The following is a 22,638-nucleotide window of genomic DNA, read 5'->3' on the forward strand; positions in this document are numbered from 1 at the left end:
TAAGGATTCTTTTTGAGCCCACAACTGCTTCTCCAGGGCTCAAGTCCCTCTCAGCTATTTTGGAAGTAGAACTGTCGAAGACACTATCTCTTCCAAAATGGCAAAGTCACTTTCAACACAGTTCTCAGGTGATGCTGGAGTCTCCAAGATGAACAGCTACACTTTCTCTGCCAAGTCTGCTTGCTGCATGTGCTCGGTAAAGTGAGCATAACGCTGGGCTACTCTGCAGGGCTGGAATAACACACACTCTCAGCCAAGCCCTCACTCCTGTAATGTAGATATAGTAATGATGAATGTTATCCGCATGTGTTGTCAGGGTAATTTTTAAAATGTTTAGAAACTCAGGGTGAAAAAAAGACCTGAGTTAGAAAGATCTTTACTCCTACCTTTTCTTTTTGGGTAGACGCACTACTGTCCAATCTGAGCTACACGAAAATCCTGGATTTCTAAATTGATTTTTTGAGGCAGCAATCACTTCCCACCAGGGAAGACACCTCACTCCTCAACAAGGGTTTAAGATGAACCAGGAATTCCTACCTCAGACAGTGGATGTGTCAACTGTTGCTATGACTTCATTCATGGCTAAAAACCATGAAAGGTGGGAGCAAGCTATTTGTGCTTACAAAACAAATGGGCAGAATAGTGGCTGTGCATTTTGCCTCATATCTCAGGTCCTACAAAGCTAGAGACTTGTTTTTTTTAATGAAAGTTGGGAATTGTGACTATGGCTCATCCAGGGGATGCAGCTGCCCCCCACCCCCAGTGCCCCTTCCTGAAGATGCCCATGCCCTCACCTACTCTAGGCACGCCCCCTGGTATTTCCCAAAGGAAAGATTGGCAGGGAGCATGTTGGTTTGGATGCTGCTGAGTGAAGGCAGACAAGTGTGCAGAAATGGCAACCCTCCATCTCACTAGCTGCTCCAGAGGCAAAAAAGTGAGCAGGGAGGAGGGTTGGAAGCCACTGACTGAAGCTGCTTGGGGTGCCTTCGGGCAATGGCACACAATACCTTTTACTTGCATTTCCCAAGGGAAAGATAGGAAGGGAGTGTGCACTGTTGGGTGCCACTGCTTGAAGGCAATTCAGCGTCTTCAGGCAACAGTGTCCAACCCTCCCCATCACCCGCCTTTCCTGCTCAGGTACAGGAAAGCTTGTTGAGTGGAGGAGGTGTTGCCAGTTTGGTCCTGTATGGTTTAAGAGTCTTCAGCTGCAGCTGCCCAGATCATCTCCAGCTTCAAAGTTGGGAAGACTGTTTAAAATGTGAACAAATGAATAACAAATCTGCATATATTGCATGAAACCTACATAGGAAACCCACCATTCTCGACACCCTATGTTTAGAGAAGAGAATAAATGGTACAATTTCACATAGGCATGTTTGGAAGAAAACATGTTTTTCTTCCAAACTGTAAATTAATAACATAATCAGATATTTTGTATTAATTTAGTTAATTATTGTAGCATATGTATATGAGCATTACTTGTACTAATTTGTGAATATCCACGTATCTAAAACCCGCTTGTTTAAATATATTATGCTACCGCTTATATAAGGAAATCAACCCTGAGTGCTCATTGGAAGGACAGATAATGAAGCTGAAGCTCCAATATTTTGGCCACCTAATGCGAAGAGAAAACTCCCTGGAAAAGACCCTGATGCTGGGAAAGACTGAAGGCAAAAGGAGAAGGGGACGGCAGAGGATGAGATGGCTAGATAGCATCACGGATGCAATGAATATGAATTTGAGCACGCTCCGGGAGAGAGCGCAGGACAGGAAGGCCTGGCGTGCTATGGTCCATGGGGTCACGAAGAGTCGGACACGACTGAACGACTGAACAACAACAACAACCGCTTATATACACCTTATCAAAACATTCAGGATCCATGTTCCTGTTTTTATGAATCTTTTAATATATCCATCTTACAATAAAAAAGCTGCTGTTAATAGCTGACAGTATTTCTCTCTGTTTTAGAATGCTTGCGGTGGAACTGGAGTAGATCTTTCTGTACTAAATGAAACTCGCAACATGGTGTCTGATCTCCTGAACGATCCAGTCCTTCCCCCACGTGTGATTTCTTCTCTGCGAAGCATCAATAGCTTGATAAGTGCTTTCTCAGGCTCATGCAGACCGAAGGTTAACTTGTTCACCCCCTTTCCCGGCTTTTACCCCTGTCCAGAATTGGAAGACTCATCTGAAAGAGGAGACCGTAAGCTGCACAAGGTAAAAAAATTACAGTTGTAATTAGTACATGACATGATAAAATAGATTCAAGAGCAATATGTTTTGAACTTTGAAACACTTCTGGATTCCACCCCCTCCCCCACCCCCAATTGGTAACTTTCATATTTTTCTAGAGTGGGTTTTAGGCAAAAACTATAAAAAGCTAAAAAAAAAAAAATAGCATTACATACATATTTTATGATCCTTACTAACTGTCTCTGACTGCACCATACAGTTGTACCTTAGGTAGGGTGCAAGCTAGTTTGGTCCGGCTCAAAGGAGGGTTGGGCAAAACTTGAAATGGGCGCAGCATTTGAGCCCCCCTCCCCATTTTGATTATTTGCCTCACCCCTGAATAGAAGCATGCAGACAAATAATTGATTGGTTAATTCAGTACAAGTCACATCTGACAGAAAACCCTTTCAGGATTTAGACATTTGACCTAGCTACCCTATATCTCCTTGGCTCCCTGCCCACAATCACCAGCCCTCCAAACTTCCCTTCCTTGTCGTCCTTCTTCCTGTTAATAATGCACTGTTCCAGCCCTACTTTACAGTTTTCTCCTGTCCTACTTTCTCATTGGCTTCTTTTTCTTCAATTCCTGTCTCTATTACTCATTGCCTCCCCGGAATCCTGGTTTTTGGACCAGTGCCTATTTTGCCTCATTTCCTTTAGCTAACCTCTCTCTTGACCTATTTGCCCTGCCATTTCTCTCTCCCTTCTCCCATATCATATGGCCTCTTCTCATCTTAAGTATTGTGCAACTTCTTCCAATCCCCCTCTTAGTTTAGGTACTTCCCTGTCTTCTCTGCCCTTCCAGCTTTATCCCTCCCTTCCTTCAGGTTCTTCTTTCAGTCCATTGCCAACCTTGCACTTTTCTTTCAGCCTCTGTGCCTCTGGGGCCCTGTCTCTTAGCTTTCCTACATACTGCACTCTCTTTCCTGTCTTCTACCCCAGTAAGAGGTTTTAATCCTAGCCAAATTGAACATTTACCATTCCTTCTAGAAGCTAGATTACACGCTGTTTAATTTCCTAAGAAACAATCCATGTCACCATGCCAGCTCAGCCAATCACTGTTGGAGGCTTCACTTCCACAAGTGCAGTATAGAATTACATTTATGCTGAGTTGTTCCTCTATGGCTGGGGTGGGAAAAAATGGAAAAAAGAGCCAGACACTTTCCTAGTATTCAAACTGTGTTTTTTTTTCTGTATAGCTATTTTAAATTAAGATAGTTCAGCCAGTTGTAATCTAGCTCAATAACTTGATTTAAACTGAATAATACTTACATTGAGTATGCCTATGTACTGCTGTAGAAATAAGCTGTGACAATGTTTTCTGTAAGAAAAATGTAATCTTTCTTAACTTTTTCAACAGGTACTAAACAGCCGAAATAGCCTACCAACGCCACAGTTAAGGCGGAGCTCAGGAGCCTCAGGATTGCTGCCTATTGAACCATTGTCTAGATGGGAACGCAATAATGGCAAAAGATTGCATAATGAGTATAATCCTTTAAGGTTAGCATCTTATAAATGTAGAATTCCCTCTACTGTCCACATTATTTAGTATTTAAGAACTGTCAGAATTAAAATTTGGCTTGTGATCTGGGGCGAAGTAGAGAAAATGTTTCAGATAAAATGTTTTGACTTTAATTAATTTTGTATAGTTACACTACAGGTACTACAGTAAAAATGTATAAAATTAATAATGTACGCTTTTATTACTTCATCCAATATATTTTAAATGTGGCACTTCGATAAGTAATTAATATTTGATGGCAACCACTAATTCTGAACCTCAGGTTTTAAAGGAAATTATGATTAAAGATAAACCATAATGTGTTCTCTATATAGCCAGTACTTATGAAATACTGAGAGAAAATTTGGAGGCTGGCATCAATTGAAGCACATCATCCCCCTATATCTCTCTATTTTGGGGTAGAAACACAACAAAGGTAATATAATTGCTATAGGTGCCATCAACATGCTAAAATTCTATTTTGCTCTTCAGAGAAGCATTAGTTAGTCCTAAGGTATTTAGGACTGGATTTAACTGGATTTATTAATCTTCATGGATTTCTTAGTTTTTTATTTCCCCAATATTGTAACTTTAGCATGCTGAGCCTAATGAGTAGGAAGAGGAATCAAGGAGGTCAAGTCAAACTTTTATTGCTTATGGCCAAAGTCCTTTGCAAAAATTCAGAGTATGTGACCCTACAAATTGCATTTGCAAATACAATTGCTGAAAAATACTATATTTTTAAAAATGAAATAATAATGATCAAATCAGAATATCACCATAGGAATTTCAAGCTGTCTCTGAGTCTGATAACTCTTTTGCATGGATCTTTGCAGCAGCTAGTGCAAAAAGAGACACCCTAGAAGTCACATAAAAGTCAGTATCTGATAATAAATAGCATATCTTATCTGGGATTTTTTTTAATGTAATCCCTATTATAGTATCTAGAAACTTAAAATGAGGTTCTGAGTACGTACAACAAAATAAGATGTAACGTAGAAGATCATAAATCTCAGCGATTCCACAAAAACATCTACACTGGACCAGAGGAATCCAAAGATACTGCCCATCAATCTTGGTCAATGACATTGGTTAAAAACGTATAGCCAAAAAGGCTTGCCTGAGCTTGGGAAAGGTAACATTAACCAAATAAGAGGTTAATAGTCAGTTGTGTGCATCCAAAACCACCATGAAAATTTTGAATTTAAGATTATTGCTCTATCAGACAATGCAGTTTGTTCAAAAAACTTATCTTTGAGTTTAGCACCTACAGTAGGAGTGACCCCAAAACACGAAGAAATAGAATAAAACCTGAATATCTTATGTTATTTGGAAACCCAATCCTTGTAATTCTGTAAGTTGAAGTAACACAATTTAGAAAGAGATCTATCTGAAAGATTATCCCATTTAAATTAATTATAGCATTATGGATACGAAGCACAATTGAGAGAAGTCCAACTTTGCATAAATGAGAGCTGATGGAGTACTAGATGGCAAGAGTTAAGAATTTTATCACAACACTGTTCTGTAGAGATTCCAATTTCAGAATTTGGGGATCCTCCCAACCCCAAATTTCCTCTTTGTGTTCTCCATCATACATATGGGCTCTGCACCTGCATGGAGCCCTGTTCAGGAAGTTTCTATAGCTGAGGGATCAGCTGGAACCCACTAGGGACATGCACACTGGGACACTGGGGGAGGATTCCCACCGAAAATTTGTCAGCTATAGAAGTTTCCTGAATGGGGTTCCACGCAGGCACAGAGCTCATATGTGTGAATGCACAGATGACCACTTGAAGAACTATAGTTATGGATAAGCAACCTGTCTTTCTGCCTGTACAAAATTTGGGCCACTGCCTTACTTTGGAACACTTTTAAAACAGGATAAATTACTAACATCACAACAAATAAATTGTCCCTAACCTTGAGAACCAAATGTTCTGTACAAGAGAAAATCTTTTCTTTGCACTAGCTGTTTTTCTGACAATTAAGAGCAGTAGGTTTCAGGGGCCACAGTGCTTCCCATCCCCTTACAAGCTAAGAATATTCCAGTTCTCTAAGGTATCACATCACTTCCTTAAGGTATCAAAGATCAGTACTGATAGACTACTCTGGTCTTGTTTTATATCTTCATGCATCTACTCTGGTTTTGTTTTATATCTTCATGCATCATATGTTTTTGTGCAAAATGAAATAATTTGTACTTGCTATGAGGTGGAGTAACTGTTGTTTCAGATATGTTAGTCCTGGAAGAGAAATCTAGAAGTAGTGGCAGAATCAGGTTTCCTCTTGAGTAAGGCAAGGATCTCAGCAGGTATTGGAAGGAAGGAACCAGCCTGGATAGAGCATGTAGGTAGGCAGCAGGGAGAGATCACAGGGATGAAAATTAAGAACCATGAGTATAGAGTTAACCTATCACTCAGAAAAGATCTAGAAGATTATGTGGAAGCTATGGTGCAGTGGTAACAAAGTTAAGCTCTGTTCACAAGTCATCCATGAGTTCAAGGTACACATGGATAAGGGAGAGTGGGGTTTAATATCAGAGGCAGGACAACATCGATGGTTAGTTCATTCAACCAGTCAGTTCAATTTCTGGTTTGTTAACGAACTACAGTTAGAATAAGCCACAATTTCCTTTGTTTTGACATAATGGAAAACTATGGTTTATTCAGTTTCTTCTCACTCATGAAGGAAGAGAGGGTGAATGTGTGAGCTCAAGGCTTGCTGCTGCTCATTCTCATAATATTAAATTGTGCTCAGAGGAGGGATGAGGGAGGGGAAGGGAGATGTTCTGTGAGTGACAGCTTCCAATCAGGGAATGACTTTACCAGAGCTCTCCTTTTTAGTTCCAGTCACAGTGCTGTGGGGAGGGACATAGAAGGAATATATCAGAAGATGTGCATATAAAACACAGTCACACACAAGCAACTAAGAACACAGCAAACACCACCACCACAGGGGAATAGTATTTTTCCCTTTAAAAACCTCTCAGACTTGAAAGGCACTAGCACAAAGCCCCTCAGAAGGGTCTATGTAGTATGCCTGAAAATTTCATCCAATTCTGCCTAAAAATAAAAAGCACAAGCTTTAAAAAAGAGTCTCCCCCCCGCCCCGCAAATAATCTCAAATGTTAAAAGACTCCTTGCCCAAAGACCCCTGCACCTATTTATCGGAAATATGCCAGATTTCATCCCCTCAGAAGGGGCTACTATGTTTGCAGATGCCATCCAATTCTGCCTAAAATAAAAAGTTACAGGCATTTGTTGAATTTCCCATTATACTCAATGGGGAAGTCATCTGAGGCTTCAGAAAACAATACGAGGCAAGCCTCCAAGCCAAACCAAGCCCAGCCCCTGTCTGAGCCCACAAAGTGGGTTCTGAAGTGAATATCCCTTTCTGTGCACAGCCCTGTTAGATACTGATGTATGCCCTTTAGAACCCATTCTTGCAAAGCTCTTGTATTCCATGTAGAGACCGAGAACCTACAAGTAACGTAATATTCTTGACCACCCAACACTCCCATCAACCCTAGCTAACATGGCCAATGTTCAAGAATGTTAAGAGTTGTAGCCCCAGACATCTGGAGGGCACCAGGTTGAGGAAGACTGTTTTAGGGAGTGTTTCTTTACAGTGCTTACTAATATCAAATGTCACATTCTGCTTGCCATTTAGTTACAACAGCAAATTATTTCAAACAGTTTTTAACTTGTCAGTTATATATGGACAACATATGAATCATTATATAAAAGTAACTGGTAGCATAAATCTTTTATCTTACGTAAACTTAGGAAATTATTCTTAGTAGTGAGATTTTTCGCAATATGTTTATTTTGCAGTATAATGGTATTAGTTTACAAGTAGATATCTGAGTCAAAAGGCTAGCGATTGGATCCAATTAAGATCATACAGATATCATGCAGGGAGTAGAAATTGTCATTTGAGTTCCATACAAAATGTATTAACATTTGTTTTCTCTACCCAGAATATACAATACCAGGCTTTGAAAACCTTCTGGATTTTACAACATCTCTATTAAATTGTATGCTGTGTATGTATTTTCAAGCCTTCAAACAGCAGATGGCATAGTTTAGCAACATAGCTGCCATTTTATAGTCAATTATGAAAAGTGAAAAGGACAGAACACAGAAGTTAAAGAAGTATTTCTTAACAATTATTAGCATTAAATTTGAATAAAGCACAAAAACAACCTTGATCAAGATCTTGAATGCTAAATAAATATTGGTGCTAAAAACTGTAAAATGAGTGAATATTGAAATGTAGTCTGTGACATTAGCAGAGTAAACACATTTTCACTAAAATAGTTTCCTGGACACAACAGTGTTTTACAAAATGGGTGGTGTTAAGACTCACTATTGAAGAGGTTGGCACCACACATCTAAATGTAGTAGAAAATCATTCAGAATAATACAGGAAATAACTAACTCTTTGTGACAGATTCAGTGAGTTTCAACTGCCTGAGAAAGAGGAGAAGCTCCTATAGTGTAAGAGGTGGGTGGGTTTGGGTGAGGAATGCACATGAGGGACTGGATGCATGCATGTGCATTTGAGCGGGGAGAGGAAGAGAAAATGGAGGGGGAGAGATACATAGAAAGTATTGAAAAAAGAAGGATAGAGATGTGGTTCTTGAATCCCAAAGGGATTGTTCCTGTTTGGATTAAACTGGAACATGCCACTTGCAAGTAGCTGGGAGAAAATGTCCAGCATTATAAGAAATAATTGAATCAATCAATCAATCAGTCAAAACACAGTCACAGAAGTGGCAAGGGAATGAATATGTACTAGTACAATGGCAGACATGCCCCAGTATTCAGTTTCTCTTAATATACCCTACAGAATGAGAAGCAATGTCTGGAAAGTACTACTACAGACTGGAAGATTCTTGTTTAGCAGGACACAGCCAGTGAAAATAAATGAATGTCATATTTAGAGATGGGTGAGAAATGTGTTTGGTTTGCATTTCAGTGCAAACTGACCAAATATGCACCTCCTGAACTGAAACATGAACTGGAGCACAGTTAGAAGTTGTAAATTGTACGTCTCTGAAAACTGAGATGCAGTTTGCAAACAATCATACATTTGAAAATGCATACATTTGAAATATTGCATAAAAAACATGTACATTTGGGGAAATGCACACAAAATGCTTTAATGAATGAAAAAATCACTTGCCAAAATGTGTATGTTTGAAAACTGCTCAAAAATATGTACATTTTAAAAATGCATACAAAAATGTGTATATTTTTAAAAATGAACAGTCTGATGTGGAAACATGACAGAATGAACTTAGCAGTGAAAAAATAAAAACTTGAATGAAACTGAGTTTGAAAGATTCACCCATGTCTCAAGGGTGAACTGTTGGCAGTGAAAACAAGTTCTGGGAATAGGTATAACTCACATTAAGCCCTTCAGGTAAAACTATTCATTTTAAGAGCTTTTCTCCATGGGATACATTAGCTAACACAGTGGAAACAGAAAATACTTGTCTTCAGTCATTTTTGTTAACAATGTGTAATTAATAACAAATTCCTGTTTTGTTAGTGGGAAGTGGTAACACGTGAAACCAATATTAAGTAATAGCAGACACTTTAAATCAGCTATATATAGCTATCTTAAACAGTCAGCATGCATGCTTTGAGTGCACTTGACTCAAAAAGCTCAACTGAACCTTTACGGATAGGCATTAGTTTCCTTTGAGCAATTATCATGATGTTAGAATTAAGCAAAGTGCTATAAATATTTGAGGTGATGGTTCCCCATTTCTTTCAAACAGTGTAATGGGCATCTACTTACACAGGAGAAAAACTAGTAACAGTGTATCCTAAGTGTTTATGCTCTCCCTGTATGTGAGACAAGGCAAAACAAATTTGCCAGTGTGACTGATACAAAAAAATTGCAGTTCATCTAATGATTATAGCAAGGGATGGGCAATTCAGTCTGTTTCTGGTCCATGTCATTCATAAGTCCGTCCTGTCCCATTTGAGCATCAAGCACATGCACGAATTCACATTTTTTTCCACAAAAGATGTGTTTTTGTATTCATTTTATCTTCAAATACATGGATTTGTACACGTTTTAACCTAAAATAAGTAAAATTTGAAGGAGTATGAAAACTAAGATAACTGCATTCAAATCCTAGTCCAGGAAGTGTGAATCAAATCAGTTCACTTAAAAATACAGACCAGATGAAATCCTTGAGTATCCCTATTGATATATAACGTAAACTAACTTTGATCCTATGCACGTTTACTCAAAAGTAAATTTCATTCCAAATGGAACTTATTCCCAGGTAAGTGTGTTTCGGACTGCAGCCTTAATTATTTACAAAGCAATCCTATGTGCACTTAACTAGGAGTAAGACCCATTGAGCTCAGTGTGCCGGTTCAGATGAACAATCAGCCCACCATGGCTTATTTAAAACACGGTGGGACTCTTGGTTTCTATACATATCTCATAATATTTTTGAAATTATTTCACTGGATTGGATCCAGAGTGTCCCTTTTCCAAAAGAGATGGCTCTTTCTGTTTGTGGAAGGGACTTGGATTCATCAGAGTCTCCACTGGAGGAAGGGAGGCAAGCGAACCCCAAAACACCTCCCAGTCCTCCAGAACAGCTTTTCAGGGAGCTCAGTGAAAATCACCTCTCTCCCACTTTCGTCCAGTGCTCACTAGAATTCTGGATCAAACCTATAATATTTAAGAAGGCATTTCTGGGAAACATGAGCAGGAGGATGCTTTGGTCTGACCCAGCATAGTTTTCCTTACTTACAAATGATCTTTCTGTTTAGGTGTTGAACCAAATTTTTTAGGGTGGTTTAAGCTATTTTGTAGTGGTTGGATGGCTATGTTTTTAAGTGTGTGTGTGTGTGTGTGTGTGTGTGTGAATCAGTTATTTATTGATGTATTTGTGTCCAGGATGTTTGTGTATAGAATACATTTTTAATAATTATCACAGCTATAATTTGCTTTGCATTTATGTTTCAATCACAAGTTTAAAATGTGCAAGTATTCAACAGAAGAAAAACAAAATCTTTTTCTGTTTTTCAATTAGCCAAGGATCTTATCCAAATGGGCTGCTGAATGCAAACCTGTTGACAATACCAAAACAAAGATCATCTTCAGTGACCCTAGCTCATAATATAGGATCCAGACGAGCTGGTAGGATAAGAGTGAATTACTTCTTTATAACTTGGCTATAGAAGTGTCTCTCGAGTGATGGTTTTCTGAATAGCAGCACCATGCATACCACATAAAGTTGTTTTGTTTTGTTAAGATTCTCATAAATGTATCTTAGTTAAATTATGTATTTTGTTGCTTGTTCAAATAAGATATTGTATATTTTACAAAGGATTTAAAGATACTGGATATCAGTATAAAACAAAGGGAGGGAGCACAGCATGTTCAGTGAAACTTCAAGATTTCCAGAAGTGCAAAATATCTGTAGGAAAGAAAACCTAAGGGGGCAAACAACCAATGAGGACTGAGGATTCTCAGTGAGCTCAGAATACTGACAGTCGTTTGGGGTGAGGAAAACAACAAAATTCAGGTGGGAGAGGGGTATGGAAGAAGGTGTGGCTGATTGGCTGGAGCACTAAACAGGAGCACTCCGTGTTGCAACATTTTGTTGCTAGTCCCACTTGTATAATATTTTGCATATTCCAGATAATGGCAGTCATCCAGAGACCTATGTGACTAGACTTATAGAATAGTGGGGTTGGAAGGGGCCTATAAGACCATTGAGTCCAACCCCCTACTCAATGCAGGAATCCAAGTCAAAGCATCCCTGACAGATGGCTGTCCAGCCTCATCTTGAATGCCTCCAGTGTGGGAGAGCCCACCACCTCCCTAGGTAATTGGTTCCATTGTCATATTGCGCTAACAGTCAGGACGTTTCTCCTGATGTTCAGCCGGAATCTGGCTTCCTGTAACTTGAGCCCATTACTCCATGTTCTGCACTCTGGGATGATCGAGAAAGGATCCTGGCCTTCCTCTCTGTAACAACCTTTCAAGTACCTGAAGAGCGCTATCATATCTCCCTGTATTGGCCCCAGGAGCATAGCCAAGTCACTTATAGTGTTAGAGGAGCCTAGAGATCCATAATGCTTGCTTAAGTTCATTATTGGTGCAATTCCCTTGCTAGTAAGCCTCTGAGCATGTGCAGATGAGTCAAAAGGCCGATAACAGCCTTCTCAGAACATTCCTTGCTAATGAGGAGAATGTCTTACCACTAATGTGCCTGAGAAGCAGTTTGTTTACCTTAAAGCTACAGTGGCTGTGCTTGAGAACCAAGTGCTGTTAGTTTATGCTGGCAATGAATGCTAGGCACGCTTGCTGCTGCTATGCTGCCTCATGGCTAACATGTATTGTATAAAACCCATATGACCCAATGGCTCGTGGTTCAGAGAAGCTGTCTGGTCCAACCATTGGGTATGCCTGTGTGCTGTAACTTACCCAATAAAGTACTCCTTGTAAGTAAACCTTTGAGTCTGTTTTATCACTATCTTGGCACTTCTAACCTAAGAGTTCAACACCCACTGCAGGGGCGATACACTCCCCTCAGTCTTCTCTTCTCAAGGCTAAACATGCCCAGTTCTTTCAGTCTGTCCTCATGGGGCTTTGTTTCCAGTCCCCTGATCATCTTTGTTGCCCTCCTCTGAACCCTCTCCAGCTTGTCTGCATCCTTCTTAAAGTGTGGTGCCCAGAACTGGACACAGTACTCCAGATGAGGCCTAACCAGTGCTGACTAGAGGGGAACTAGTACTTCCTGGGATTTGGAAGCTATGCTTCTATTAATGCAGCCCCAAAGAGCATTGGCCTTTTTTGCAGCCACATCACATTGTTGGCTCATATTCAGCTTGTGATAGACAACAATTGCAAGATCCTTCTCGCTTGTAGTGTTGTTGAGCCACGTATCCCCCATCTTCTAACTGTGCACTTGGTTTGTTTTTCCTAGGTGCAGAACTTGGCATTTATCCCTATTCAACATCATTCTGTTGTTTTCTGCCCAGCACTCCAGCCTGTCAAGATCACTTTGAATTGTGTTTCTGTCTTCCAGGATATTAGCTATCCCGCCCAATTTTGTGTCATCTGCAAATTTTATCAGCATTCCCTGCACCTCCTCCTCCAAGTCATTAATAAAAATGTTGCAGAGCACTGGGCCTAGGACTGAGCCCTGTGGTACCCCCCTCATTACCTCTCCCCAGTTTGAGAAGATCCCATTGATAAGCACTCTTTGAGTCTGATTCTGTAGCCAACTGTGGATCCACCTGATAGTTGTTCCATCTAGCCCACTTTGAGCTAGTTTGCTCATCAGGATATCATAGGGCACTTTGTCGAAAGTTTTGCTGAAGTCGAGGTATATGATGTCTACAGCATTCCCACAGTCCACAAGGGAGGTTAGCTGATCAAAAAATGAGATCAGATTCGTCTGGCTGGATTTGTTCTTGACAAATCCATGTTGGCTTCAAGTAATAACTGCATTGCTTTCAAGGTGCTTACAGACTGATTGCTTTATCATCTGCTCCAGAATTTTCCCAGGGATTGATGTCAGACTGACTGGTCTGTAGTTCCCAGGTTCCTCCTTTTTGAAGGTAGGGACAACATTAGCCCTTCTCCAATCATTTGGCACTTCACCTATCCTCCATGATTGCTCAAAGATAATAGACAGTGGTTCTGAGAGCTCTTCTGCCAGTTCCCTTATTGCTCTAGGATGCAGTTCATCTGGCCCTGGAGACTGGAACTCATTCAAAGTAATTAGGTGTTCCTTGACCATATGCCTATCGATCTCAAGCTGCAATCCTGCCCCTTCAGCCTGTACTTTGCCTTTGCCAGGGGGGTCATAGACCCTCTTTTGAGAGAAGACTGAGCTGAAGTAGGAATTGAGCACTTCTGCCTTTTCCTTGTCATCTGTTATCATTTTTTCATCCTTATTTAATAATTGAACCACCCTTTCTTTCCTCTGTCTTCTACTATGCACATATCTGAAGAAAGCCTTTTTGTTGTTTTTAGCATCCCTTGCTAACCTCAGCTCGTTCTCAGCTTTAGCCTTCCTGACACCATCCCTGCAATTCTGCGCTATCCGTCTGTACTCCTCCTTTATAGCTTGGCCTTCCTTCCACTTCCTATATGTGTCCTTTTTTGTTTTCAGGTCATCTCTAAGCTTGTTGTGAAGCCACATTGGCTTCTTCTGTTTTCTTCCGCCTTTTTTTCTTGTTGGAATTGTTTGTAATTGTGCCTTGAGAATTTCCTTTTTTAAAAACTCCCACCCAAGTTTATTAAAATTGGCTTTCCTAAAATCCAGGGCACGTGTTTGGCTACACTTGGCTTTTGCTTCCTTTAGAAGCAAGAGCTCAAGTATAACATGGTCACTTTCCCCTGGAGTTCCCGTAACTGCTACTTTATCCGCTAAGTCATCTCTGTTGGTTAGGATCAAGTCAAGGATAGCTGATTCTCTAGTTCCTTCCTCCACTTTCTGTAGTAGGAAATTATCAGCAACACCAGTCAGGAATTTCCTGGAGGGGCCATATTTTGCAGAATGTGTCTCCCAACAAATATTGGGGAAATTGAAGTCCCCCATTACTACTATATCATGCTTCCTGGAAACATTGGCAATTTGCTTTTCAAAAGTTTCATCCTTGTCTTCTCCTTGATTAGGTGGCTGGTAGTAGACTCTGACCACCATGTTCCTTTTATTCTTTGCTCCTTTTATTTTAACCTAGATGCTCTTGATGGGGCTACTGAGCTCATCCTCCTGTATTTCTGTGCAAAGATACGTATTTTTAACATATACTGCAACTCCACCTCCCTTTCTGTTCCTAATTGCATGGCAATCTGGAAGAGGCTGAAAAGAGTTCTGTGCAGCATAAGAGAGTGCTGAAAAAGCTTGAAGACACCTCTCAGAATTCCATGGGCATTGAACAGGCTGTTTCTGGGGTTCCCTCCCCACTTAGGTTTTTCTCCCCCCCTGAAGATTATTTGTACTCCGACAAACCTGAGAGAGTCATCCTGAGTCTGCTGATTAGGTTACCCAGAGTCCTCTTGTAAGTGGGTGGTGTGATTTTTGCTACATGGGTTTTATTGGTATTAATATGTAGGCGATACTTTCCATTTTGGAGTAAGCCATCCTAGAGTTTCTGAAACGTTTCAGACTCTGTTCTTAAATAGAGGCCACAGCAAGTCCTCTACAACCTTGCTAAGCCACCTAACATGATGCCCAGATTGTGTGTGTGTAAGATAGCTGATATTTATAGATTCAGTTATGTATCTGATGTGAAGCAGGTGCTCATTCAATCAAGAAAGAATCAAGAGTTTTTTGGAATTGTCTTGGAGCTCGTACACATTTTTCTTTTTATAGTTATAATTCTTAGTATATCATGTGGGACAGCTAGACTAAAGCAGTCTAAGGAGAAGCTCACTACCTAATGAAAGACTGGATATATAATAACAGAAATCATCAGAGCGGAACATGCTGAGCAGCTTACTCAGATCTCCAGTCCTACCTTGTGATGCGCGCACATAAATCCTAGACATTGGAACAGATATGATCACTCATATGCATATCCTTAGGTTTATATTCACTCACACGCACAAGTTATATTTTAGGATACATTTATGACCATGTATCAGATTGGGTGCTTTTCATGTGTTGTGCTTCTAACATTTTATTTCTTTTACTCCCCACCCCCCATTATAGGAACTTTGCAGAATCTAAGTCCTGTGACTTCACCTAGTAATGGATTTATCTCCAGCGGGTACCACCGATCACCTGTAGAATTTCCTGACACTGCTGATTTTCTTACTAAGCCAAGTGTCAATATGCATAAATCTGTGGGATGTACACTTAGTTCTTTAGATGTTCAGCAACAATTTAGAACAACTTCACATTATACATGTAGTAGGTAATGTTCTCTTTTTATTTAATTAGTAGTTCTGTCATTTACTTTCCTACATAATACTACAGTAGAAAGTTGAGAGGGGACATCCCTTCCTACTTGTTTCCAAACTATGCTTTATATCTTAATTCTTGAGTCATGCTTTTTGTAACATGTTTTGCATATTGTTGGTTGCTTTTCCTCATACTTTAATAAGTTTTCCACCTTGATGGTCCTGTGTTTGTACCAGACTGTAGTAAAGAAAACATTTCATGAATGTCCTTGTAAACAATTTTCTTCCGTTATAGTGATCTCCTCCTGTATGCTTTCTGTAAATCATGTGGGAGACTAGCACTTGAAAAAAAACTATTATATAAAGATGCTTGGTCCTTTAATTTTCATTGACGTCTTCTGCTTGGGTGTAACTAAAATTGCATGATTGTAGATACTCTGAAATGGAGTTTCACCAGCGATATACTGCCAGTGGTTTAATTCTTGTTTGTGTATATACCCTTAAGGAAAAACGTTATGATATTCAGAAAATTGTGAATAGAAATGAGAAATGACTATTGTATCTTGTTTTATTTTCCATAAGCTGTGGACGACAGATATTCAAGTCTGTTGCAGCCTCATTATCTGAATCTATAGCAGAGTATCAGAGCCAAAAATCAGGTGGGATTATGAACCACATGTGCATTTGATATCCTTTGTTACTATTGACTAATCCTTTTAGAAGATGAATTCATGTTGCTCAACAAAACTAATGAAGATCAGTTTAAATCAGTGCAGCTTGATCTTAATTAAAATGAGTTGAATTCAGAGTTGCACAGAGCAAATTCCATGAACTTACATGATTATGTGAGTGGAAGGGGGGCAGTTTTCATGAATGTCTTCCTGTTCCTGCATACCCCTAAATGCCCGAAAATCTGCTCTGGAGGGGTGGAGGATGCTCTTGAACATCTGGGGGTGCAGAGGTTAAGAGGAATTGCTGCCCCAGCCTCTTCATCCAGTGGAGAAGTTCTTCTGGATCCAAAGCATTGAGATGTGTATGCAAAAAATTCTAATGTACTTCCCCAAAGATTTGAGAATAGTATAAGAAATGCTAAACTCTTGCTATGTTTTCTTCTCTCTTTTGAACTATAAATATTTGTGGTAGGAGAGCTATTGGAAAAGTTGCCCTTAAAATTATTTTTAAATGGTAAGAAAATGTTTTCTGTTTGGATAATAATTGTGAATACTTTTATTTATTTATTTAATTAAATTTCTTGATCGCCCATCTGGCTGGTCACCCAGCCACTCTGGGCGATGTACAAAGTATATAATAAAACAGTTTAAAACAATAAAATTCTACAGTAAAAACATTTTCTAAAATACCCTAACCTACCCCAAATGTCTGCCTGAACAACCACGTTTTTAATGCACGGCGGAAGCTCATTAAAGAGGGGGCTTGGCGGAGTTCCCTAGGGAGGAAGTTCCACAAAGTGGGGGCCACCACAGAAAAGGCCCTCTCCCTCGTCCCCACCAGTCTAGCTGTCCTGGCTGATGAGACAGAGGGAAGGCCATCCAAGGCTGATCTTGTTAAGTGGCCTGTCTGGTGTTGCTGGAGGCACTCCTTAAGATAGGCTGGGCCGGAACCATATAGGGTTTTAAAGGTCAAAACCAACACCTTGAATTTGGCCTGGAAAACAACTGGTAACCAGTGCAACTCCTTCAGCACTGGAGTGATGCGATCTCGCCAATGACTGCCTTTAATCAGGCGAGCTGCTGCGTTCTGTACCAGCTGAAGCTTCCGAACCGTCTTCAAGGGTAACCCCACGTACAGCGCATTACAGTAGTCTAAACAAGAGGAGACCAGGGCATGTACTACCGATGGGAGCAGATGTTCGGGAAGGTAGGGGCTCAGCCACCGTATCAGATGGAGTTGGTACAGCGCTGTCCAGCTCACGGCTGACACCTGAGCTCCATGGACAGCTGGGAGTCTAAAATGACCCCCAGGCTGTAGACCTAGTCTTTCAAGGGTAGCCATACCCCATTCAACACCAGGTCAACATCCCCTAGCCTCCTCTTGCCTCCCACCAAAAGTACCTCGGTCTTGTCAGGGTTCACCTTCAGCTTATTCTTTCCCATCCAGCCACTCACCGTCTCTAGACATTTGGACAGGGATTCTACAGCCAACCTTGGTGAAGATTTGAACGAGAGGTAGAGCTGCGTGTCATCCGCATATTGATGACACTGCACCCCAAACCTCCTGATGATAGCCTCCAGCGGCTTCACATAGAAGTTAAAGAGCATCAGGGAGAGGATGGAACCCTGTAGCACCCCACAAGTGAGCGGCCACGGGTCCAAAACCTTCTCCCCCAGTGCTACCCTCTGGTACCTGCCGGAGAGGAAAGACCGAAACCACCGCAATACGGTGTCTCCAATGCCCAACCCCTCCAGGCGGTCCAGGAGGATACCGTGATCAACAGTATCAAAAGCCGCTGAGAGGTCGAGGAGAACAAGGAAGGAGCATTCACCCCTATCCAGAGCCCTCCTCATATCATCTACCAAGGCGACCAAGGCTGTTTCTGTCCCATGCCCAGGCCTGAAGCTCGACTGAAATGGGTCTAGATAATTGGCTTCTTCCAAGTGTGCCTTCAACTGCATTGCTACCACCCGCTCAATCACCTTGCCCCAAAATGGCAGATTCGAGACTGGGCGAAAGTTGTTCAGAACTTGAGGATCCAAGAAGGGCTTCTTTAAGAATGATCTTACCACTGCCTCCTTGAGGGCTGATGGCATCACTCCCTCCTCAAGGGAGGCGTTCACTGCCGCCCTGATCCCCTCACCCAGTCTCTCTCTGCAGCTCATAATGAGCCAAGATGGGCAAGGATCAAGTTAGCAGGTGGTTGGCCTTACAGATGAAAGCACCTTGTCCACTTCATCAGGAGGAAGAAGCTGGAACCGATCCCACAAAACCGGTTTGCCACAGGCCGCCTCTTCCTCACTAACTGTATCCACAGTGCACAGAATAACACTCGTAATCTGATCAATTTTATCTGCAAAGTGCCTTGCCAAGGCCTCATAGGAGGCCTTAGAATGCTCCAGTGGTTCCGGAGCCACTGGACTGACCAGGCTCCGGACCACTTGGAACAGCCTCCTGGGACAGCACTCTGCAGACGTGGTAGAGGCAGCATAATATTCCTTTTTTGCTGCCTTCACCACCACATGATAGGCTGAAGATACGTTTCTGATTGTCTTTGGAGTGAGACTTCCGCCACCGGCGCTCTAGCCGTCTCACCTCCTGTTTCAGAGCTCGTAACTGCGGATTGAACCATGGTGCAGTCCGAGCCCTGTTCAGGGGGAGAGGGCGTTTTGGAGCCACCCGATCTAATGCCCCAGTGATTGCAGCAGTCCAGCCACCCACTAGGGTCTCGACCGAGTGGCCGTTGGCATGCTCCAGATAATCCCCAAGCGCATTCAGGAATCCATTCGGATCCATAAGACACCTGGGGCGGACCATTTTAATGGGTCCCCCACCTTTGCGGAGGGGTTGTGGAACCGAGAAGTCTAACGTCATCAGATAGTGATCTGACCATGACAAGGGGGTGGTGGATATACCCCCGACTTCCAGATCACTCCCCACTTCTCCAGAAATAAACACAAGGTCTAGTGCATGACTGGCTACATGGGTGGGCCCAGTTAAAATATGGTGCAGCTCCCAGGAAGCCATGGTCTCCATGAAGTCCCAAGGTGCTCCTGTGAGGATGGCCTCCGAATGTACGTTGAAATCCCCCAACACCAATAAGCTAGGGGACTGTACACGCACATCAGAGACCACCTCAAGCACCTCAGCTGGGGAGTCAGTCATGCAGCGGTGTGGACGGTACATGAGCAGAATCCCCAGACTGCCCTTCGGGCCCAACCTCCAGTACATGCACTCAGCAACCTTGGTCTCCTGGGGAGGGGGTCTGGTGAAGACCAAGGACTCTCGGTAGATAACAGCCACTCCCCCTCTCCTATCCCCAGCCCTCAGCTGCTGTGCATACGAAAATCCGGCTGGACACATGGCCGCCAGAGTTGGAGCAGCGGCCTCAGCCAGCCGGGTCTCCATAATACATGCCAGGACTGCACCCTCATCCAGGATCATGTCATGGATGCGGGATGTTTTCTGGGTAACAGACCTGGTATTGCAGAGCAGCAAACAAAGGCCAGAAGATGGAGTCACGCGTCCCCCAGCTATCCTTTGGCTCTGGACAGGCCCAGAACAGTGGACAAATATTACACATCTCCCCGTTGTTCCCCTTACTTGGCATGGCCTGCCCCTAGCGCTCCACCAGCACCTGCCGCCCAGCCTCAGTATGTTCTGGCCCCCAATACTCCCCCCACTGCCTCCATCAGGTGGACACATGCCCCCTCGCTCCCGCCTATCAGGCAGGCTACCCACCCCTAAAAACACAACAGAATCCCCAGAAATAATTAAAAAAACAATTAAAAATCCCCTTTAAAAATACTGTCAGGCAGGAGTCCATGGTAGTGATAGTGGTGGTGGCAGCGGCGGCAGCACAGCAGCAGCAGGCACTCTTCCTCAGTGGTGGCAGCTTCTCTTGCATGCCCTGGCTCTCCTAGGCCACTTCAGCCAGCCAGCTTATGTAGCCCCTCCAGGAAGGGGCAAGTGGAAGCAGCACATTCCTTTAGGATGGACTGATTTGACCTCCTTGCAGTCCAGGGGACTTGTAAGAGTCTTCTCCAGCACCACAGTTCAAAAGCATCAATTCTTCGGCACTCAGCCTTCCTTATAGTCCAGCTCTCACAGCCATACGTTACTACTGAGAAAACTATAGCTTTGATTAGAAGGACCTTTGTCGGCAAGGTGATGTCTCTGCTTCTTACTATGCTGTCTAGGTTTGCCATAGCTTTCCTCCCAAGGAGCAAGCGTCTTTTAATTTCATGGCTACAGTCACCGTCTGCGGTGATCTTGGAGCCCAAGAAAATAAAATCTGTCACTGCTTCCATTTCTTCCCCTTCTATATGCCAGGAACTGATGGGGCCAGATGCCATGATCTTCGTTTTTTTAATGTTGAGTTTCAAACCAGCTTTTGCACTCTCCACTTTCACCCTCAACAAGAGGCTCTTTAGATTCTCTTTGCTTTCTGCCATTAGGGTGGTATCATCTGCGTATCTGAGGATGTTGATAATTCTCCCAGCAATCTTAATTCCGACCTGTGATTCATCCAACCCGGCGTTTCTCATGATGTACTCTGTATATAAGTTAAATAAGCAGGGTGACAATATACAGCCTTGTCGTACTCCTTTCCCAATTTTGAACCAATCAGTTGTTCCATGTCCGGTTCTTACTGTTGCTTCTTGACCCTCGTACAGGTTTCTCAGGAGACAGGTAAGGTGGTCTGGTACTCCCATCTGTTTAAGAATTTGCCACAGTTTGTTGTGATCCACACAATCAAAGGCTTTAGCATAGTCAATGAAGCAGAAATAGACATTTTTCTGGAATTCTCTTGCTTTCTCCATGATCCAGCGATCGTTGGCGATTTGCTCTCTAGTCCCTCTGCCTCTTCGAAACCCAGCTTGTACTTCCGGTTGTTCTCGGTTCGCATACTGCTGAAGCCTAGCTTGTAGGATTTTGAGCATAACCTTGCTGGCATGTTAAATGAGTGCAATTGTATGGTAGTTTGAACACTCTTTGGCATTGCCCTTCTTTGGAACTGGAATATAAACTGACCTTTTCCAGTCTTGTGGCCACTGTTGAGTGTTCCAAATTTGTTGGCATATTGAGTGTAGCACTTTAACAGCATCATCTTTTAGGATTTTAAATAGCTCAGCTGGAATACTGTCATCTCCGCTAGCTTTGTTGTTAGTAATGCTTCCTAAGGCCCACTTAATGTCACTCTCTAGGATGTCCGGCTCAAGTTCAGTGACCACACTGTCATGGCTATCAGGGACATTCAGATCTTTCCTGTATAGTTCTTCTGTGTATTCTTGCCACCTCTTCTGAATCTCATCTGCTTCTGTTAGGTCCCTGCCTTCTTTGTCCTTTATCATGCCCGTCTTTGCACAAAATGTTCCCTTGAGATCTCCAATTTTCTTGAAGAGATCTCTAGTCTTTCCCATTCTCTTGTTTTTCTCGATTTCTTTGCATTGTTCATTTAAGAAGGCCTTCTTGTCTCTCCTTGCTATTCTCTGGAACTCTGCATTCAGTTTGGTATATCTTCGCCTTTCTCCCTTGCTTTTCGCTTCCCTTCTTTCCTCAGCTACTTGTAAAGCCTCATCAGACAGCCACTTGGCTTTCTTGCATTTCTTTTTCTTTGGGATAGATTTAGTTGTCAAGAGCGCCCTAGCTGCCTCTTACAGTCTACTCCAATAGCCAACTCAAGACACAGACGAAAAGGATTCTTTTCAAGGCTTTATTCCTTTTACAACTTAATAACTCTTTCAGATGCTAATCACCAGCGACTAAAGAAAGAACAGCTCTTGGGAAAGATAGCAGAGTAGCCTAAGCTCCAGGTTAGGCAGTTGGTCCCCGTTTGAAGGAGAATCATGGGAAGACCCTGAACTTATGGGCTAGGGAGAGATCCTCCCTCTTTCCCTTGGGTCCTCGGGATGCGACCGTTGCTTGCGCGCCAAACGAGCGCTACACCTCCTTTCCGTGCCCTCCATCTGTCGTCACTCTCTGTGCCGGCGCCGAGCGTCCAGCCAATCCCCCTCCAGCACTCTCTCGCTGCCAGTGTCACTGTCTATCGCAGGAATGCTGGCAGGAGAAATCTCTGCCAGCTGCTGTGCCTGTGAGAGATGAGCAAGCTCCTCTCCCACGGATTGCTGTTCTTCCTCAGAATCAGAACTGCTCTGGGGTTCTATCGGCTCAGTTTCCACCCTGACAATAGTTGCTGCCTCCTGAACAATGTTACGGACCTCCGTCCATAGCTCCTCAGGCACTCTGTCTATCAGGTCTAATCCCTTAAATCTATTCCTCACCTCCACTGTATATTCATCAGGGATATGATTTAGGTCATATCTGA

General features: G+C 42.4%; 1 protein-coding gene across 2 annotated transcripts in view; it reads left to right on the forward strand.

Annotated features, from left to right (window-relative positions):
• Positions 1-22,638, forward strand: part of PDE3B (phosphodiesterase 3B) — a 142,667-nt gene that overhangs the window by 78,822 nt on the left and 41,207 nt on the right. For both annotated transcript variants that reach the window (XM_084854993.1, XM_084854994.1), the window contains exons 3-7: positions 1,973-2,221; positions 3,597-3,736; positions 10,807-10,913; positions 15,448-15,652; positions 16,221-16,297. In XM_084854993.1, the coding sequence (XP_084711119.1) occupies positions 1,973-2,221; positions 3,597-3,736; positions 10,807-10,913; positions 15,448-15,652; positions 16,221-16,297 (778 nt within the window). The remainder of the gene's footprint in view (positions 1-1,972; positions 2,222-3,596; positions 3,737-10,806; positions 10,914-15,447; positions 15,653-16,220; positions 16,298-22,638) is intronic.

This window comes from Heloderma suspectum, chromosome 1, assembly GCF_057233095.1.
Source record: "Heloderma suspectum isolate Gila_16-S chromosome 1, 16-S_ref, whole genome shotgun sequence".
NCBI classification, from domain to species: domain Eukaryota; kingdom Metazoa; phylum Chordata; class Lepidosauria; order Squamata; family Helodermatidae; genus Heloderma; species Heloderma suspectum.